We start from the raw sequence: 18,910 nt of genomic DNA, 5'->3' as shown, positions 1-18,910 counted from the left end.
AAATTTTGGTCAATGACATGAGACAAAGTATATGTGAACTGCTGTATGAAAAGTGAATTTACTCTGTAAATCTTCACCCAAATCCTAAAAAAAAATATATATCTGAGCCAAAAGGTGGAAACAACTCAAGTGTCCATCAACAGATGACTGGATAAACAAAATGTGGTCTATCCATACAATGGGATATTATTCTACCATACAAGGAAATGAAGTTCTGATACATGCTACAACAGGGACCCATTTTAAAAGCATGCTAAGTGAAAGAAGTCAGACACAAAAGGAAAATATTGTATGGTCTACAGAGAAATGCACAGAGACAGATTAGTGGTGACCACGGACCGGGGAAAAGAAGAAATGGGGAGTAACTGCTTCATGGGTACAGTTTCTGTTTGGGGTGATGATAGTTTTGGAAACAGTATGATTAATACCACTGGATTGTCGTTAGGTGCCGTCAAGTCATCTCTGATTCATAGCGACCTTATGTACAACAGAACAAAACACTGTTTAGTCTTGCACCAGCCTCATAATCCTTGCCATACCTGAGCCCTTTGATGCAGCCACAGTGGCGATCCATCTCGTTGAGGGCCTTCCCCTTTTTCGTTGACCCTCCACTTTATCAAGCATGATATCCATCTCCAGGGAATGGTCCCTTCTGACAACATGACCAAAGCAGGTCAGACAAAGTCTGACCATTCGCACTTACAAGGAACATTCCAGCTGCACCTCTTCCAAGACAGATTTGTTCATTCTTCTGGCAGTCCATGGCACTTTCAATACTCTTTGTCAACACCACAACTCAAAAGCATCAACTCTTTTTTGGTCCTCCTTATTCATTGTCCAGCTTTTATAAGCATATAAGGGGACTGAAAATACCACAGCTTAGGTTAGGTGCACCTTAGTTTTCAAAGAGACATCCTTGTTATTCCACATTTAAAGAGGTCTTTTAAGCAGATTTGCCCAGTGCAATATGTCATCTGATGTCTTGACTGCTGCTACCACTGGTGTTGACTGTGGAACCAAGCAATATAAAATCTTCGACAACTTCAATCTTTTCTCCATTTACCATGATGCTGCTTATTGGTCCAGTTGTGAGGATTTTAGTTCTTTATGTTGAGATGTAATCCATACTACAGACTGAAGTCTTTAATCTTCATCTTTAAGTGCTTCAAGTCATCCTCACTTTCAGCAAGCAAAGTTGTGTCGTCTGCATATCACAAGTTGTTAAAGAGTCTTCTTCCAATCCTGATGCCACACTCTTCTTTATATGGTACAGCTTCTTGGATTATTTGTTCAGCATACAGATTGAATAAGTATGGTGACCATATACAACCCTGATGCATTCCCTATCTGATTTTAAACCACATGGTATCCCCTTGTTCTGTTCAAATGACAGCCCCCTGAACAAGTGTTCTGGAATTCCTATTCTTCTCAATGTTATCCATAATTTGTTATGATCCATACAATCGAATGCCTTGGCATATTCCATAAAACACAAGTAAGCATATTGCTGGTATTCTCTGCTTTGAGCCAAGATCCATCTGACATCAATGATATCCCTCATTCCATGTCCTTTTCTGAATCCAGCTTATGTTTCTGGAAGTTGTCTATCAATGTACTGTTACAACCATTTTTTAATTATCTTCAGCAAGATTTTACTTGCATATGATATTAATATTGTTTGCAGCTCTAGTAGCATAGTGCCTAAGGCACTTGACTGCTAACCAGAAGGCTGACGGTTCAAACTCACCAGCCACTCCTTGGAAGGATGGTTGGGCAATCTACTTCCATAGTGATACCACCTTGGAAACCCAAGGAGGGGTCGCTAGGAGTCGGGTCCGACTTGATGGCACATAACAACAACAACAATTTCCATATTCTGTGGGATCACCTTTCTTTGGAATGGCTACAATACAGACCTCTACCAGTCAGTTGGTCAGGTAACTGTCTTCCAAATTTCTTGGTATAGACGAGTGCCTCCAGCATAGCATCCATTTGTTGAAATATCTCAGTGAGTATTCTGTCAATTCCTGGAGTCTTGTTCTTCACCAATTCCTTCAGTGTAGCTTCAACTTCTTCTTTCAATATCATTGTTTCTTGATCATATGCTACCTCCTGAAATGGATGAACACTGACCAATTCTTTTTGGTACAGTGACTGTGTATTCCTTCCATCTTCTTCTGATGTTTCCTGCATCATTCAATATTTTGCCCATCAAATCTTTCAATATTGTGACTTGAGACTTAAATTTTTTCTTCAGTTCTTTCAGCTTGAAAAATGCCAAGTGTGTTCCTCCCTTTTGGTCTTTTCTTCCTTTCCTGTCTTTTTAATGACGTTTTACTTTCTTCATGGATGATGCGCTTGATGTCATCCCACAATTCCTCTGGTTTTTGGATCTTGGTGTTTGATGCACCAAATCTATTCCTTAGGTGGTCTCTAAATTCAGGAGCGATATAATCAAGGTCATATTTTGGCTCTCATGGACTTGTTTTAATTGTCTTTAGCTTCATCTTGAACTTGCATATAAGCAATTGATGGTCTGTTCCACAGTCAACTCCTGGCCTTGTTTGGCTGAAGATATTGAGCTTCTCCATCACCTCTTTCCACAGATATAGTTGATTTGATTCCTTTGTATTCCATCTGGCGAAGTCCATGTGCATAGCCACTGTTTATGTTGTTGAAAAAAGATACTTGCAATGAATAAGTCATTGGTCTTGCAAAATTCTATCATGCGATCTCCAGCGTTATTTCTATCACCAAGGCTGTATTTTCCAACTACTGGTAATTCTTGTTTACAACTTTTGCATTCCAATCACCAGCAATAATCAATACATCTTGATTGCCATTTCAGACTGCAGAAGTTGTAAAAATCTTCAACTTCCTCATCTTTGGCTTTGGTGGTTGGTGTGTAAATTTTAATAATAGTAATATTAATTGGTCCTCCTTATAGACATATGGATATTATCCTATCACTGACAGCATTGTACTTTTGGATAGATCTTGAAACATTCTTTGTGATGATGAATGTCATGCCATTCCTCTTCAATTTGTCATTCATTGCCGGCATAATAGATCATATGGTTGTCTGACTCAAAATGGCCAAAACCGGTCCATCTCAGCTCACTAATGCCTAGGATATCAATCTTTATGCATTCCATTTCATTTTTTTGACAACTTCCAATTTTCTTAGGCATCAGGGTTGTGTCCTTTCAACATATTTATTCTATCCACATGCTGAGCAAATAATCCATGAAGCTAGACTATATGAAGAAGAATGTGGCATCAGGATTGGTGGAAGAATCATTAACAACCTGCAATACACTAACAACACAACTTTGCTACCTGAAAGTCAGGATGACTTGAAGCACTTACTGAGGAAGGCTGAAGAATACAGTCTGCAGTATGGCTTACATCTCAATATAAAGAAAACAAAAATCCTGACAACTAGACCAATAAGCAGCATCATGATAATGGAGAAAAGATTGAAGTTGTCAAAGACTTCACATTGCTTGGTTCTGTAATTGATGCCAATGGAAGCAGCAGTCAGGACATCAGATGATGTATAGCACTGGGCAAATCAGCTGCATAGGACCTCTTTCAAGTGCTGAAGAGCAAAGATGTCTCCTTGAGGACTAAGGTGCTCCTGACACAAGCCATGGTATTTTCACTTGTCTCATATGCATGTGAAAGCTGGACAATGAAGAAGGAAAACTGAAGAAGAATTGATGCTTTTGAGTTGTGGGTTGGTGAAGAATGCTGAAAGTACCATGGACTGTTGAAAGAACTAACAAATCTGTCCTGGAGGAAGTGTAGCTGGAATACTCCTTGGAAGTGAGAATGGCCAGACTTCATCTTACATACTTTGGTCATGTTGTCAGAAGGGACCATTCCCTAGAGAAGGATGTTATGCTTGATAAGGTGGAGGGTCAACAGAAGAGGGGAAGGCCCTCAATGAGATGGACTGACAGTGACAGCAGCGATGGGCTCAAGTGTAGCAGAGATCACGGAGTTGACACAGGACTGGGCAGTGTTTCATTCTGCTGTGCATAGGGTCACTATGAGTCAGAGACAACTTGATGGCACCCCCCCTAACAACAACAATTTTCCTAGATTCATATTTCATACATTCCATGTTCTGATTATTAATGGATGTTTGCATCTGTTTCTTCTCATTTTGAGTCATGCCACATCAGCAAATGGAGGTCTCAGAAGTTTCACTTCATCTACATCATTAAGGTCAACTCTACTCTGAGGAGGCAGCTCTTCCCCAGTTGTATTTTGAGTGCCTTCCTACCCAAGGGGCTCATCTTCTGGCACTATATCAGACAATATTTCAGGGCTATTCATAAAGTTGACCAGTAATTTATCAGACAGTGTTTCACTGCTATTCATAAGGTTTTCACTGGCCAGTGGTTTGAGAAGTGGATGGCCCCTTCCTTCTTCCATGTCTGTCTTAGTCTGGAAGCTCCATTGAAACCTGTCCACCATGGGTGACCCTGCTGGCATTTGAAATACTGGTGGCATAGCCTCCAGCATCACAGCAACATGCATGCCATCATAGTACAACAAACTGACAGACCAGTGGTGGACACAGGATTATACACTTGAAAATGGTTATAATGGCAAAATTTACGTTGTGTATATTTTGGTGGTGGTGGTGGTGGCTGCAATCGAGTCAATTCTGACCAACGGTGACCTCATCTGTGCAGAGTAGAACTGCTCCACAGAGTCTCAAGGCTGTGACCTTTTGGAAGCAGATTTCTGGGCCTGCCTTCTGAGGTGCCTCTTGGTGGGTTCGAACCAGCAACGTTTCTGGCTAGCAGCTGAACACTTAACCCTTTGTGCCACCTAGGGGTTCCCTGTGTATATTTTGCCACAATTTAAAAAGGCATATAATAGCTAGAATAAAGAACAAAATGGGTTGAAAAAACTTATCTCTGAGTGAATAAATGAATGAAGTGAAAAAGGACATGGGTGTTGATTCATACTTACCAGGCATGTGAATTTGGACAAGTCACTTTCTCTCATTGATCAGTGAGTATTACAAACCTCCCCTGCTCAGTTTCATGATTATTAGATATGTGTATCTATACACACACAGGTGGAGCTATCAAACAAGCAGAGGAGGATATGTATCCATGTATATGTATATACACAGATAGCTAAGCACAGCTCTTTACCTATACATAGTATTCAGTCAATAACTAGAGGCTATTAGGATAATGGCTATGATTATTAAAAGGACCTACATGGTAATGTCTTTGGATCAGCTCAATCAGAGCCATAAACCCACACAAACAATAAAGCCAAGAGAGGGAACACTGGTGGATTTTCCATCTCCTAGGCCTCGTTTCCTTGTCCGAAGCCCCTGGGGCTCTGGGACAAGCAGGAGACCATTTCTCCATGCCCCTCCCTCCTCTCAGCCCCACTGGATGGTCCAACCCCAACGAATGGAGGAAGGTAAGCGAGGAGCCAAGAGAAAACTCCAGGATTGAGAAATGGCTTCATCTACAGACCTCATTTGGGCCCTTCCTCCTCCCCTTCTGCCCTGAGGAAAAGAGCAAGACATTTTCACAAACAGTCCGGGGGAAAAAAAAAAAAATCTAATGGTGGATAAATATTTTATCACAGAGACTTAATGCAGCAGTGTTCAACTCACCCAAGCCATCTATCTGGAGATATACAACTTTAAAAAGCTCAGGCTCGCACAGAACATTTTATTAATGACCTGTCTAGTTAAAAGGAGGAGGGAGTTTAGTTTAAAAAATGCATTAATACTAGTTGGGAACTCTAGTGGAAGAAAAGGGTCGGGGGAAGGAAGCATGATAAATTTTTAACACACCCTAAAAAAAATCCACACTTACAGGAGGAACAAATTTATTACTGATCATGCAATTATTTCATTTGGTGGTGTGGGGGAAAATACTTAAAAGCCTTTTAAAAATATCTCTAATAAAGAATTTAAGAATCCTGCTTTGTTGTTCTTCCGTGAAGGCACATGGGGAATGGATGTGAGGCTGCCCTGCACGTTCCGGTCCTGTACACGCACACCCCGGCCCCTGCTAGGCGGGCGCCAGCTCTGCTCAGCTCAGGTTTAGGGGTCCAGGGTATTGTTGATCAGGAAAGGTCAGGCCTGGGGGACAACTCCTGGGACCTTCAAGAAACCCTGCACCCAGGAACCTCAGTCCACATGCAACCTGTGCAGGGTCCAGCCCCAGGGAGATGTGACCAGTGGAGAGGTGGCCTGTCTGCTCTGATGCAGCCGATGCAGTAGGAAAGGCTCTGACTTGGAAGTGTGGAGCAAGGAGCCCCGATGGAAGGCAAAGTCACCCAATCTACAGCTGATCATTTTCCTTAATTGACTAAATATCTGGACTTTCCTGTGATTCCCATCATGGAATTGGGAAAACTGTCGTGTTGTGTCCCCATATGCTGTAAGAGCTTATGCTCTGGTTCTGACAAACCTGGATTCACAGCCCTGTCCACATTTCCTGTCTATGTGACCTTGAGCAAGTTACTTAATCTCTCTGTTCTTTCTCTGTAAAGTGAAGCTAATTATTCCTACTGGAGATTAAATAAAATGTACTGTGGAGAGGGGGGAAAAAAAAAGAAGGTGGCAGCAAAGTTAATACAGCCTAGTGTGATAAGGGGCAAGAAAGTGTGAAGATGATGACGATGAAGAAGATAATGATGGTAAATAGCCCCATCACAGACTGAGCCAGGGGTCATGTGTGCTGTCCTGGCATGGTCTCATGGTACACCAGCACTTCCAGGCAAGGACACTAAGAGCAGAGGGCAGCAGAACCAGGATGCTAGCAGGGCCTGACTCCACAGAAGCTGCTCTACCCTACATGGGATGGCCAGGCTCTGACTCATATCTCAGCCCCTCATTGTATACATAAGCCCCTGGGTGGCACAAATGGTTTGTGTTCAACTTCTAAAGATTAGTAGTTCAAAGCTATCCAGTGATGATGTGGAAGAAAGGCCTGGTAATCCCCTTCCCTAAAAATTACAGCCAAGAAAACCTTACAGAACAATTCTACACTGTGTGACATGGGGTTGCCATGAGCTGGAGACAACTCTAAGGCAACATGTTTTTCTTTTTGTTTAATTGTATAGATGGGGAAACTGAGGCCCAGAAGGGTAGAGTGATAGTGCATGGCTGGGCAGCAAGTCTGTGACAAAGCTGTGCACAGAGCCTCTGGTTCAAGTCCTGGCTCTGGGCTTACCAGCAGTGTGACCTAAGGCCAGTCATTCACCCTCCCTGGGCCTCAGTTTACCTTGCTCTAAAACAAACCCAACAATAACGAATGCCCTTCCTTCCTCAAAGGGGGACTGCAAAGAACGAACAAGGTCATGGATGTGACAGTGCATCTGAAACACACACAGCAAAGCCAGAGTCTACAAAGTGTGGCTGCTGTTTCTCTATTCTCTCCCTACAGCTGGGCGGCAGCAGGGGGAGAGGGGTGTCTGTCCACAAAGTCTGTCCCCAATCCCTGATTGCTTGGTGAGCTCAGTGCTCGTCTCAGCCCTCACAACATGAGATGGAGGAGATTAAAAAGGCCCAGAAGATTACCCATTTGTTGTTGTTGTTGTTCCACTAACTTGAAATAATTTAGCTATCACCATAAATGGGGAAATATTTTTGTGATACCGAGAAGATTTTTATTGTAGTAGAAATGGATTTAACTTATATAATGGCTAAATGCTATAAAATGCAATTGAAGCTGGGAAAGAAAGAAAAGCAAATGCCTTTACCACAGGTCCCAGTATGCGTCTACCCCATCGCAGGGAGAACGGCATCAGCTGAGGGTTTTACTCTCATGCCGCACCTACTATGCTCGAGGATGGGCCAGGTGTCTTCCTTGTTACACCTGATTGCATTTCCTCCTCCTGCAGCCCCTCCCCCCACACCTCACAGAAGTGAAGAGACTCCCCTGAGACCACCAGCAGGTGGCTGAGCCAGGATTTCAGCTCATGCCCCACTGCCCCAAAGTCATCCTCTCTCCCTGACGCACACAGGGGACTCTGAAATGGGGCCCACCTGACATGACTTCTGGGCCTGCTGCTGGCATGCTTTGTGGCCGGGACAAGCCACTTCACCCTGCCCAGCAAACCTCAGTTTAGCCCTGGGGCCTAGCTCTCCAGAGAGCTCAAGACAGGGACCAGGGTGATTACTATTGTTATGGTTGTTGATCTCCCTCTGTGGTCACCAGTTCAGACTCAAGGACATTCAAGCCTTGGCCAGAATTCATGACTGATGGAAACCTCACAAGTCCAGTGGAGGAAGCATCAAGGGTGATGTGTGGGTCCCACAGCAGGGCGGAGGGACCAAGCCTCAGGGGGAGACAGAGGCCTTCTGAGGCCCTGAGGTGCTGTCTAATGTGCCTGCACTTGGCCCAGACTCCTAAAGACAGGAAGCTCAGTCCTCAGCTCAGCATATGGCTGCTTCCCACTTCCGCCACGGACCATCTGCCAAGTCCTTGTAACAATCAGCTTTGGGCCTCCAGCCTGCTGTGCTGGCTCTGTTTCCCTGGCCCTGGGGCCCTTGGCTCTCCCAGCTGCTGAACCCAACCCTGACAGCGATGCTTGGATAGAAGGGAGCCACCCAGTCCTTCCAGACCTCCTGGCCATGGGTCAGTTTGTTGGGTGGAAGCTAGCCCAGGGGAGGCAAGGTAAGCTGAGGCCTGCTGGGCCCGTGGGCTGCACCAAAGCCAGCTGGGATGTCTTCCCTGCCCCCTCCCAGCAGAGCCCACAGCACAGTGTCTAGAGCAACAGATGGTGGTGGCGGGAGGGGGTGCCGGGTCTGCTGCCAATTCCACAGAGGCATTGGATGGGGTGGGGGCTGGGTGAGCTCCAGTCTTAACCCTTTGTCATCATTCCTCTCCATGTCTCCTCACAAGCAGCTAGTTGCAGGCAGCACAGGCCCACGGGGAGGCTGTCTCGACCCCCTAGCCAGCCCTGCCACCTGACGTCCTGGCTGGCAGACTATGAGTGGCATTTGCCTTTCTAATAAAGACCTCTAAGGATAGAGACTCTTGGCTGGCCTTACCTTTTTACTTTCACTTCATTCTGTAAAGAAATTGAAGGGGAGTAGGGGTTTGGGGCAATATGAAGAGTGGGACAATATACACCAGGAAGGGCATGGGTCTGGGGCCCCACCTGACTCGAGGACCTCACTTCCCAGGAGCCCCAGCTGCTATGATGTAGGACATGGAGCAGGAGAACAATAGGAAGAATGGTCCTGGACCCAAATCCTGGGCCCCCTATACTGGGGGGGGGGGATGGTTCCCCTCTGGGAGCTCAGCTCTCTAGGCTAACTGAAGGCTGCTATGAGGCTTGTGAGATAGCCACTCCATGACGCAGCTCCACGTGACAGGGAAGGTGTCCCACGCATGCCAGTACCCTCCATTCTCTCTGGCCCTCAGTCTCCCACACCCCACAGGCCAGGGGCTGCACTGCTCAAACCCATCCAAGAGCAACCTCACCTGGCAAGAGGAAGGTAGTCCTGGTGGCGATGTTGATCTCCTGCAGGTGCTCCAGCGTCTCGGTGTGGAAGAGGCGGATGGAGGAACCGGAGGAGAAGGCCATCCAGACGCCACTGCCCGCCTTCACCATGTGCGTGACACTCACTGCCTCGTCCTGGTGTGCCTCAAAGCTTTGCTGTGGCACAGAGGGAGGGGCATCAGTGCTGCGCCAGGGCCTGAAAACAGAGCCTCTGGGACCAAACCTCAGTCCCTAAAGACCTGAGGGCACCCAGGCCCACTCTGGACAAACCCCTACTTCTCCCTTGGATGCCTGTTTCCAGGTTCTTCAAGAGCAAAGCTAACATGATCTGGGCCTGAACTCGGGGCTGGAAGGAAACCTTAGACGTCTGGTGGTGTGTTGATGATGTTTAATAACTGGCACTCAGGGTGGAGGGAGGAGCAAAGGAATTCCTGGCGTAGTGTTTGCCAATTTCCAACATGCATGTAACTCCTAACAAGGACAACTTCAAGCTACTAATGTGACATCAGACGGGGGCCTTGATGGTTCAGTAGTAGAATTGCCACCTTCTATGCAGGAGACCTGGGTTCAATCCCTGGCCAGTGCCCCTCGTGTGCAGCCACCACCCATCTATCAGTGGAGGTCTGCGTGTCACTGTGATGCTGAACAGATTTCAGCAGAGCTTCCAGACTAAGATAGATGAGGTAGAAAGGCCTGGCAATCTGCTTCTGAAAATCAGCCAATGAAAACCCTATGGATCACAACAGGCTGATCCACAACTGATCAGGGGTTGACTCAGGAATGGGCAGCATTTCGTTGCCTTGGGCATGGGGCTGCCATGAGTCGGGGGCTGACTCAATAGCAGTTAACAACACTGTGAACTCAGTGAACATGGAGGAGGAGCATCTGCACACACTTTGCGTCCTCATCTCACGAAAGGGAAAGATAGAGCCAAAAGTCCACGGGAGAAGAAACAGAGGTTTATTTCTATTATCTTAAGCTAGAAGGGCAACCAACAGAATTTTGGGGTGAAGGTGGTGGGTAGTGTCAGCCAAATCCTTCTCTCTCACAGAAGGGAGTCAACAGATAATGTCTGAGAGCTGATAAACCAAGACTCAGCAAAGGGAACAAATTAGAGTTGTGAGAAGTGCCAGGTAGATTAAAACAGAGCTGGCAGAAAGTGTCTTCTCCCAGAGAGCGGGGATAAGAGGCTTTGGGACAAACAATTCCGTGCTATTTGGTTTTTCTTTCGCAAGTGTACGTATACTCTAAGGATCCTTGACGGGGCAATGGTTAAGCATTCAGCTGCTAATCTAAAAGCTGGTGGTTCAAACCTACATACACAGTGGCTCCCTGGGAGAAAGACTCGGTGATCTGCCTTCATAAGGAATATAGCCAAGAAAACCCTATGGGGTTGTTCTACTTGTCACACAGCATTGCTGAGTCAGAACTGACTTGATAGCACCCAAAAACAATAATGTATAATTTTAACCTTAAAAAACAAAACAAACCAACACCTCAACAACTAAAGAAACCCCTCTTTTTTAAGATGAGAGGGTATAAATGGCCAGGCTTCCCATACACTGCAGGAGAAAGCCCAAATTCTTGAACTCAGCATCCCAGGCCCCAGCTCTGCCCCAACTCCTGCCTCAGCTCCAAGCCAAGAAACGTGTGGGCTTGAATTGATGCTCAAGACATACCACGTGGCCGTGATCTGCCCTCACAATGGGCTATATCTGCAACCTGCACCACCCACTGTCCTCCTGGGAAGACTTTTTCAAGCTCTGAAGACTAAGTCTCAAGCTGATGTTTCTCTTCCATGAAGCTTGCCCCTACTACCCTTGGACTGGCCGCTCCTGCAAGCCTCCACTGTCTAGCTGGGTGGCACCTACACCACTTTCCTTTATGGCTCTACTCAGCTGTCTTCTGCACTGGAGTACCCAAGGACAGAGGCGGAGCCTGAGGCCCCTCAGTCATCCGCGTTTGGCACAGGGCCCAACACACAGTAAAACCTGGGCAAGGAATGAATGGATGGACATGTGGATCCCATCAACAAGAGTCAGCTGTTACTGCTCACACCTCAAACACACAGAACTAGACACAATCTCAACGCCAAACCACTGGGGACTATCAGGTAACTCTGGTACCCACTGTTGGCCTGCCTACATCCATTTAAAACTAGGTATCACACCAAACAAAAGAGGAAGACCCTCAACAAGATGGATTGATGAAGTAGCTACAACAATGGGCTCAACACAGCAAGGAATGTGAGGATGGCACACAGGACCAGTCAGTGTTTCGTTCTGCTGTACATGGAGTCAACTCCTATGAGCTGGAATTGATGTGATGGCACCTAACTACATTACACTGAAGCAGCACTTTTCACAGTAGCCAAAAGATGGGAACAACTGAAAAGTCCATCAACAGATGAAAGGACAAACAAAATGTGGTCTATCCATATAATAGAATATTGCCCAGCCATAAAGAGAAATGAAGTCCTCACACACGCCACAACATGGATGAACCTGGAACATTATGCTGAGTGAAGTCAGTCAGTCACAAAAGGACAAATACTGTAAGATCTCACTTGTATAAAATAAGCAAATGTATATGAACCAAAGCCTAGCAGTGGTTGCCAGGAGGGGGAGGGAAGAGGAAAAAGAGAGTGTTTTCTGGAGGACATTAAGCGTAGGTCAGTGATATTAGAATAATTTGGGAAAGGATAGTGACAAAGCCTCTAACAACATGAAGAATGTAATCACCGTTACTGAATTATACATGTGGAAATGGTTGGATTGGTGAAGGTTTTGTTGTGTATATTTTCACTACAATTAAAAAAAAAAAACAACATGTTTACAGAGATGGTGTGATAAACAGGTATGGGAATGTTACAGTAGTAAGTATTTAAAGCAAACAAACACACACACACAAACCAGCCACATCCAAAATGGGAGGAGGAAGAGGGGCTGCAGAGGAGAAACCTGCACACGCAGGGCTGGGCCAGGTGGCCCTACCTGGTAACTTTCTTCCTTTCCAGTTTTTTGTTTTATAAATCACATGTTCTTGGTGGAAGCGCAAGACAACCGGAAGAGTTTGGCTAGCATGTGTATTTGGAATCAGATCTGCTGCTAAATCTCATTTCCCCAATAATGTCCCAGGCCTGGGCCTCAGTTTCCCCACTTGTAAATGAAGATTGCCAGAAAGATTGCAGTGAATAGACGGAGGGAGGGCTCAGCACTGGCTCAGTGCCTAGGATGGTCTCATTCATTCAATAGACGCTCCTGGATCTCTACTACGTGCCTGGCATGGTTCTAGGGGCTGGGAGTATAATGATGAACAAGACAACCAAGGGGCCTGCTCTTCTGGAACATATGCTCTTGGTGCAGCAAACAAAACAAATAAGCAAATAAAGCTTCCTTCAAACACTGCCTACAGGAAAACTCTGAGGAGCCCCTGGGGATGCGTGGTCAGGGAAGGAGTTTCCAGGAGCTGGCACTTAGCCAGAGATATAAATAATGTGAAGGAATCAGCTCTGGGATGATGGTGAGGACGTTCCAGGCAGAGGCTACAGCAAGTGTAAAGGCCCTGAGGCAGGAATGAACTCAAGCAACTGAAAGGGCAGTGTCCAAGGGGAGCACACAGTGATTGGAGCAAAGGTGGAAGAGGCGGGCAGGGGACAGATTATGTAGGGCCACCTCCAAGTTCATGGTGAAGAGTTTAAATCTTATTTAAGTGTGGAAGGGGTTGAGCTGGTGACACAATCAGATCTATACTTTAACGTCTGACTGCCATGTGGCAGCTAGATGCCTGGTCTGGCCCAGAAGGCCTCGGGTGGGCTCAATGAGTGAGATGATAGTAACAAGACTTGGTTTCTTGCCCCAGAAACGTGAAACATGTCTCTGCAGCCTGGCCTCAGCTCAACTCCATCCTGCTTCAACACCAAGAGGTTACCCACAGAGATAAAGAGAAGGTGAAAGAAGCTTGAGGGGGCTTCCCTATAGGAGTCAAGCTAATAAACTCGGAGTTCATTCCCAATCAGAATGTGGTGTTCAGGAGGATAAGACTGTGAGACGTCCGACAAGATTTGTTTCCTGAGCCAGCATCTGATGGTCGAGCTGTATTTGCAATGTGCAAGGGAGGAAATGGCAGAGGGGAAGCCAATGGGCTGAGGGGACCAGGACAGAAAGTTAAAGTCTTTCTGAGGAGGGGAGAAAGGAGATGAAGTGATGGCTCTCCCTTCCCAGAGACCAGGTGGCTCCTCAGGAAGCTGCTTTCTACCACGCAGCTCATCCCTTACAGGTGGAAGGACTCCAAGAGAAGAGCTGCAGCTCCTTCTTAGGCAAGTTCACCAAGACAAAGGCATTGTCCCCATCAAACCAGGCAAGGACAGGGTCTCACATGAGATGGGCTGATCAGACTAGGGGCTCCCTGAGGGAAAGGGCTGTATCTCTTGGCTTTAAGTAGGAGCTTCTGAGGGGGGTCTCATTCCTTTTTCCTCAGCAACAAGCCAGTGAGTTGGTGGATTCTAGGAGGACCGACCTCCTCAAGGCCTACACAAGGCTGACACTGGTCTGTCCAGTGGAGGGAGAGTGGCTCTGGCCTTCACCCCAGACCTGAAGCTCATACCTGCAGTGCTAGCTGCCAGCTCTCTTCTCTGGAGAGCAGCACTCCCTCAAAGAGACCACGATGGGCTTCCTATTGTTTTCCTGAGCCATCTCGCACTCAAGAAAATACTCCTCACAATCCAGACAGGGGAGGGTAGTGCACTCTGGCTCAAACAGGAAATCTCCTCTGAGAGGCCTTGCTGGGGCAAAGCCAGCTGAGGAATCATCAACCTCAGCTACAGATGACTACACTGAAGCCTTTGGCGGTAAAATTCTCACCTTTCATATGGGAGACCCGGGTTCGATTCTCGGCCAGTGCACCTCATGCACCGCCACCACCTGTCTCTCCATGGAGACTTGTGTGTTGCTAGGATGCTCAGCAGGTTTCCCTGGAGCTTGCAGACTTAGACTAGGAAGAAAGGCCTGGCAATCTACCTCCAAAAATCAGCCAAAAAAAAACCCTATGGATCACAGCAGTCCGATCTGCAACCAATCACAGGGATGGCATAGGATTGGACAGGATTTCCTTCCACTGGGCATGAGGTCACCATGAGTTCAGGGCTGACTCAATGGCAGCTAACAACGAAAACAACACTGAGGCCCAGAGACAAAAAGGAATTGATCTGACAGTTCACAACTGTCAGATGGGGACTGGATGGGGACAGCAGGATGGAGAGACACCGACGTGCTCTGTCTGCACTTCCCCTAAAGCACATACACATTTGCACACAAGTACACCTACACACTCCAACAGAAAAGCACATGCCGGCTCCCATGTGCACAGTGAGCCTCGTGCCCGGCTTCTGCAGAAAGGTCGGAAGCATCTCCTGCCTCTGAGAAAGCCAAACCATGCGGAAGTAGAGAAGCCTGGGACCATGGAGAGCTGCACCTGAATCTGCAGCCAGCCAGCCAGCCTGCCCTGCATGCTGCTGTCAGAATCTAATTAAAAGAGAAGTCAGCAACGGAAATCCAGGCTCATTTCTCCAGAGGCATAACGAGTCTGTCTCCAGGCCCAGAGGGGTTTGCAGTAGGCCTGTGCAAACCTGCTGAGCTAAAGGGCTAGGACGGGTGGGAGAAAGTGCTCCAGCAAATGTGAGGGGCGTACCACCAGCCCCTCAGCCTCACGGATCTCTGGGCTCCAAACCAGTAGGGCTTGTCCATAGGACCCCTCCCCACACCAGGAGCCTGAAATTGTAGAATCTGGGTCCTTAGAACCCTGCCAGGACAAGGGCAGGGAGCAACAGAGAGACACTCCAGCATCAGTGGGTCCCAGAGGGGCTGGGGGAGCTGAGCACAGTGCCCCTGGGTGGAGGCAGGTGACAATGCCACAGGCCACAAGCCTGGCTGCCCACTGGGTGTGGTGGTAACCAGACTCACTGCTTGTTTTCTTTTCCAAACACGGGTGTTCATCTATCCAGAGAGGAGCTCAGGCTTGTTTGATCTAAATTAATTGTTCAAGAAGGCTGTCAGCTCACCAAGCCTCTTCACCTCCCAACCCTGTCCATCTGGTACCCTAATCCCAGGCCAGGGCTTCCCATTCCTCACCTCGGACCTCTCCTCCAACTCTGGCTGCTCTTGGGGGCCCAGGGTACAACTGCCTTACCTCTAAGAGGTCTCCAGCCCCCTGCCCACCTGCCACCAGCAGAGTCATGCCCCACCCCTGAGTTCCCAGAATGCCCAGTGTGTCCTGCCCCCTTGGCCCCTGTGGTCCAGGCTGGACTCAACTGGGTGCCTTCCTGTGCCAGGAGCTGCTCTGTGAGGATTATATTCAAGAACAGCATTCAGCAAACCACAGCCCTTGGTTAAATCCAGCCTGCCGCAGGTTTGGTTAAGGCAAGTTTTATAGGAACACAGTTGTGTCCACAAAGAAAAGAACCCATTCAAATAGCTTGGGAACACAGCACTTGGACTGGACATCCTTGGTGAGATATGCTGAAGGACAAGATGGCCTGCAAAGAAATTCTGAACTCTACTCGATAGGGTCAGTAACTCTGAAACCCTTGGGTGTGACTGACATACACTCACATTATCGGGAACCAGGTCTTCACAGGAGAGTCAAGTGTGAAATGAGAGAGGGTTAGCTAGCTCTACAAGCTCAGGTTTAAATGAGAGGCATCAATATAAACTTCAGATGTTTTTCCTGGCTCTGTCCAGTGAAAGCAATGAAATCCTGGTAGCAGTGAGCACACTGGATCTTGATCTCTGAACACCATTCCCACATTGCAGCAGAGAAATACATGGTGAGCCTAGGACCTCTCACAAGGCCAAAAAGCAAGGAAGTGTTCCAAGAACTACAGGGAAGTGTCAGGAGGAGCCCAGAGCCCACACAAAGGGGGACACATTGGCCAAATTTGAGACAATTTGAGCATCAAAAATAATAACGATGGTCCTGACTATAGCACACTGAAGTTTTTAAAGTTACAAATTTATATTCGTAGTAAAAAACAGGGGGTGGGGTAGGGAAAATTCTTCTTTAAAGAAGAATGACAACTAATAAATGTAATAGGGTTGACAGAATTGCTGTTGTTAGGTGCTGTCGACTCGTTTCCAACTCATAGCATCCCTATGTACAGCAGAACAAAGCAGGGCCCAGTCCTGTGCCTTCCTCACAATCCCTGCCGTGCACGAGCCCATTGTCACAGTCATGTGTCCAGCCATCTAGCTGAGGATCTTCCTCTTTTTCACTGACTCTCTACTTCATCAGGAATGATGTCCTTCTCCAGGGACTGGTCCCTCTTGATAACACGTCCAAAGTACATGAGACAAAGTACGACCATCCTCACTTCTGAGCAATATTCTGACTGTACTTCTTCAAGACAGATTTGTTCTTCTGGCAACATATTCATGATATATTTAATATTCCTCACCAACACCATAATTCAAAGGCATCAATTCTTCTCTGGTCTTCCTTATTCATTGTCCAGCTTTTGCATGACAGAATTAGACAATCTTAATTTTGCAATCCCAACCCATCTGTCAGTTTATTGGACTATGGTACCTTTCATCTTGCTATGATACTAGAAGTCATGCCATGGGTGGCAGTCAGGTCACCAATAGTGAACAAGTGTCAGGAGAACTTCCAGTCTAAGACAAAAAAGAAAGTCTTATTGACCTATTTCTGAAATCACCCAATGAAAACTTCATAGATCAAAACAGAACACTGTCTGGTACAGTGCTGGAAGATGGGACCCTTAGGTTGGAAAGCACTACACAACAGACACACAATGGGCTTGAGCATACAACCACCATGAGGCGGCACAGGACCTGGCAGCATCTGGTTCTGTTCTACACATGGTCACCATGAGTCGGAACTGACTCAGTGACACCTAAGAACAAAACAGGGACATGATCAGCAAATGCAAATGTATGGTCATCCTGGATGGGGTTAAGGAAACAGCTACAAAAGATAATTTGAGGACAACTAGGAAAACATGCATATGGACAGTATTTAATAACATCACTGTACTGATGTTTTAAATTCCTTGGTGTGGTAATGGTTTGTTTTTAGGAGTGAAGGGTAATAATGTCTGCACTTAACTTTTATATGGTCTAGCAAAAACAGTAATAATAAAAAGTGTGTGAGTTTGTCTGTGTGTGTCTCAAGGAGAGAAGAAATATGGCAAAGTGTTAATGGCTGGTTAACTACATAAAGAATGTATGTGTGGTCATTGTACTATTCTTTCAACTTTCCTATAGTTTAAATGTTTTCAAAATAAAAAGATGAGGGGGAATGGCAGTTATTAACAACAAAAACAACAACAAAAAGCTGGTAGGCCTGGGTCTGACCCCTGCGGCGTGCTCTGGCCAGGTGACTGAATCTTTTCTCAAATGGAGATAGGAAGGGTACCTGCTTTCCAGAGGGTGTGAGGATTCAGTGGGCAGTGCCCGGCATGCACACGGTGAGCACTCAGGACATGCTCGTCACCGTCAGGAGCTTGCCAAGAGGAGCTGGAGTGAAACCCTGGGGGACCGCCCCAGCCCAAGGCTCCTCTCCTTGGCCTCTCTCTACAGCTTCATGCAGCCCTGCTGCAGGTGCCTGCCCACCCAGAGGGTTTCAGGTGAGTGATACTGCCCCAAAGTGCTGACACAGCCCAACTGCCAGTTGTACAATATTTATGTGCCTCCAGGTGACGCTTCTCTACACGGTTTCCATAAATTCCCAGAGCGAGCAGCTCAGCGCTCAAAGTCATTAGAGCTAAGATGACGCCAAGCAGCCAGGAAGGGGTGCCAGGCCCTGGGCTGTGAGGGGCAAGAAGGTGACAGAACTATGGCATCCCAGCCACCTGCCATGCTCTAGGCTTTGCAATGTGGGGCTGGGCACTTCACAGGCAGCACAGCACTTCATCTTCAGAGAGGCTGTTACAGAAGAAGAGGAAGCCAACCAAGAAAGGGGGACAGTCACCCAGGGTGAGCCTGCTGGGCAAGGGACAGAGCCAGGCATGAGCTTCACCTGCATACTCCAAGTTCAAGGGCTCTCCACTAAGGGTCTCAGAGGAGATTCTGACACTGTGCATGGAGCAGGATGTGAGTGTGAAGGGGCTCCTGGAAATAACATCATGGTCCCACAGATTCCCCCATTACCTCACCAGCTAAAACCAAACCAGATGCTGTTGGGTCTGTTCCAACTCATGGTGACCCAATGTGTGTCACAGTTTGGCTTATTTCTCAAAAGCAGATCACCAGGCCTTTCTTCCAAGGCACCTCTACATGGTTTTGAACCACCAATCATTTCCACCACTCACAGATCACCTTACCAACACTTCTCCCTAACCCCACAGCAATCTGAGAGGTGGGCACCATCGTTCCACCCTCATTTAACGGAC

General features: G+C 47.0%; 1 protein-coding gene across 1 annotated transcript in view; it reads right to left on the bottom strand.

Moving 5' to 3' along the window:
* ARHGEF10L (Rho guanine nucleotide exchange factor 10 like) overlaps nucleotides 1-18,910 on the bottom strand; it is a 164,736-nt gene that overhangs the window by 14,153 nt on the left and 131,673 nt on the right. The window contains exon 26 of the mRNA XM_007935629.2: nucleotides 9,486-9,660. Coding sequence (XP_007933820.1) covers nucleotides 9,486-9,660 — 175 coding nt within the window. The remainder of the gene's footprint in view (nucleotides 1-9,485; nucleotides 9,661-18,910) is intronic.

This window comes from Orycteropus afer, unplaced genomic scaffold (genome assembly GCF_000298275.1).
Source record: "Orycteropus afer afer isolate SDZICR_OR568_19922 unplaced genomic scaffold, OryAfe1.0 scaffold00031, whole genome shotgun sequence".
In the NCBI taxonomy this organism is placed as follows: domain Eukaryota; kingdom Metazoa; phylum Chordata; class Mammalia; order Tubulidentata; family Orycteropodidae; genus Orycteropus; species Orycteropus afer.
This window is presented reverse-complemented; position numbering and strand designations above follow the sequence as displayed.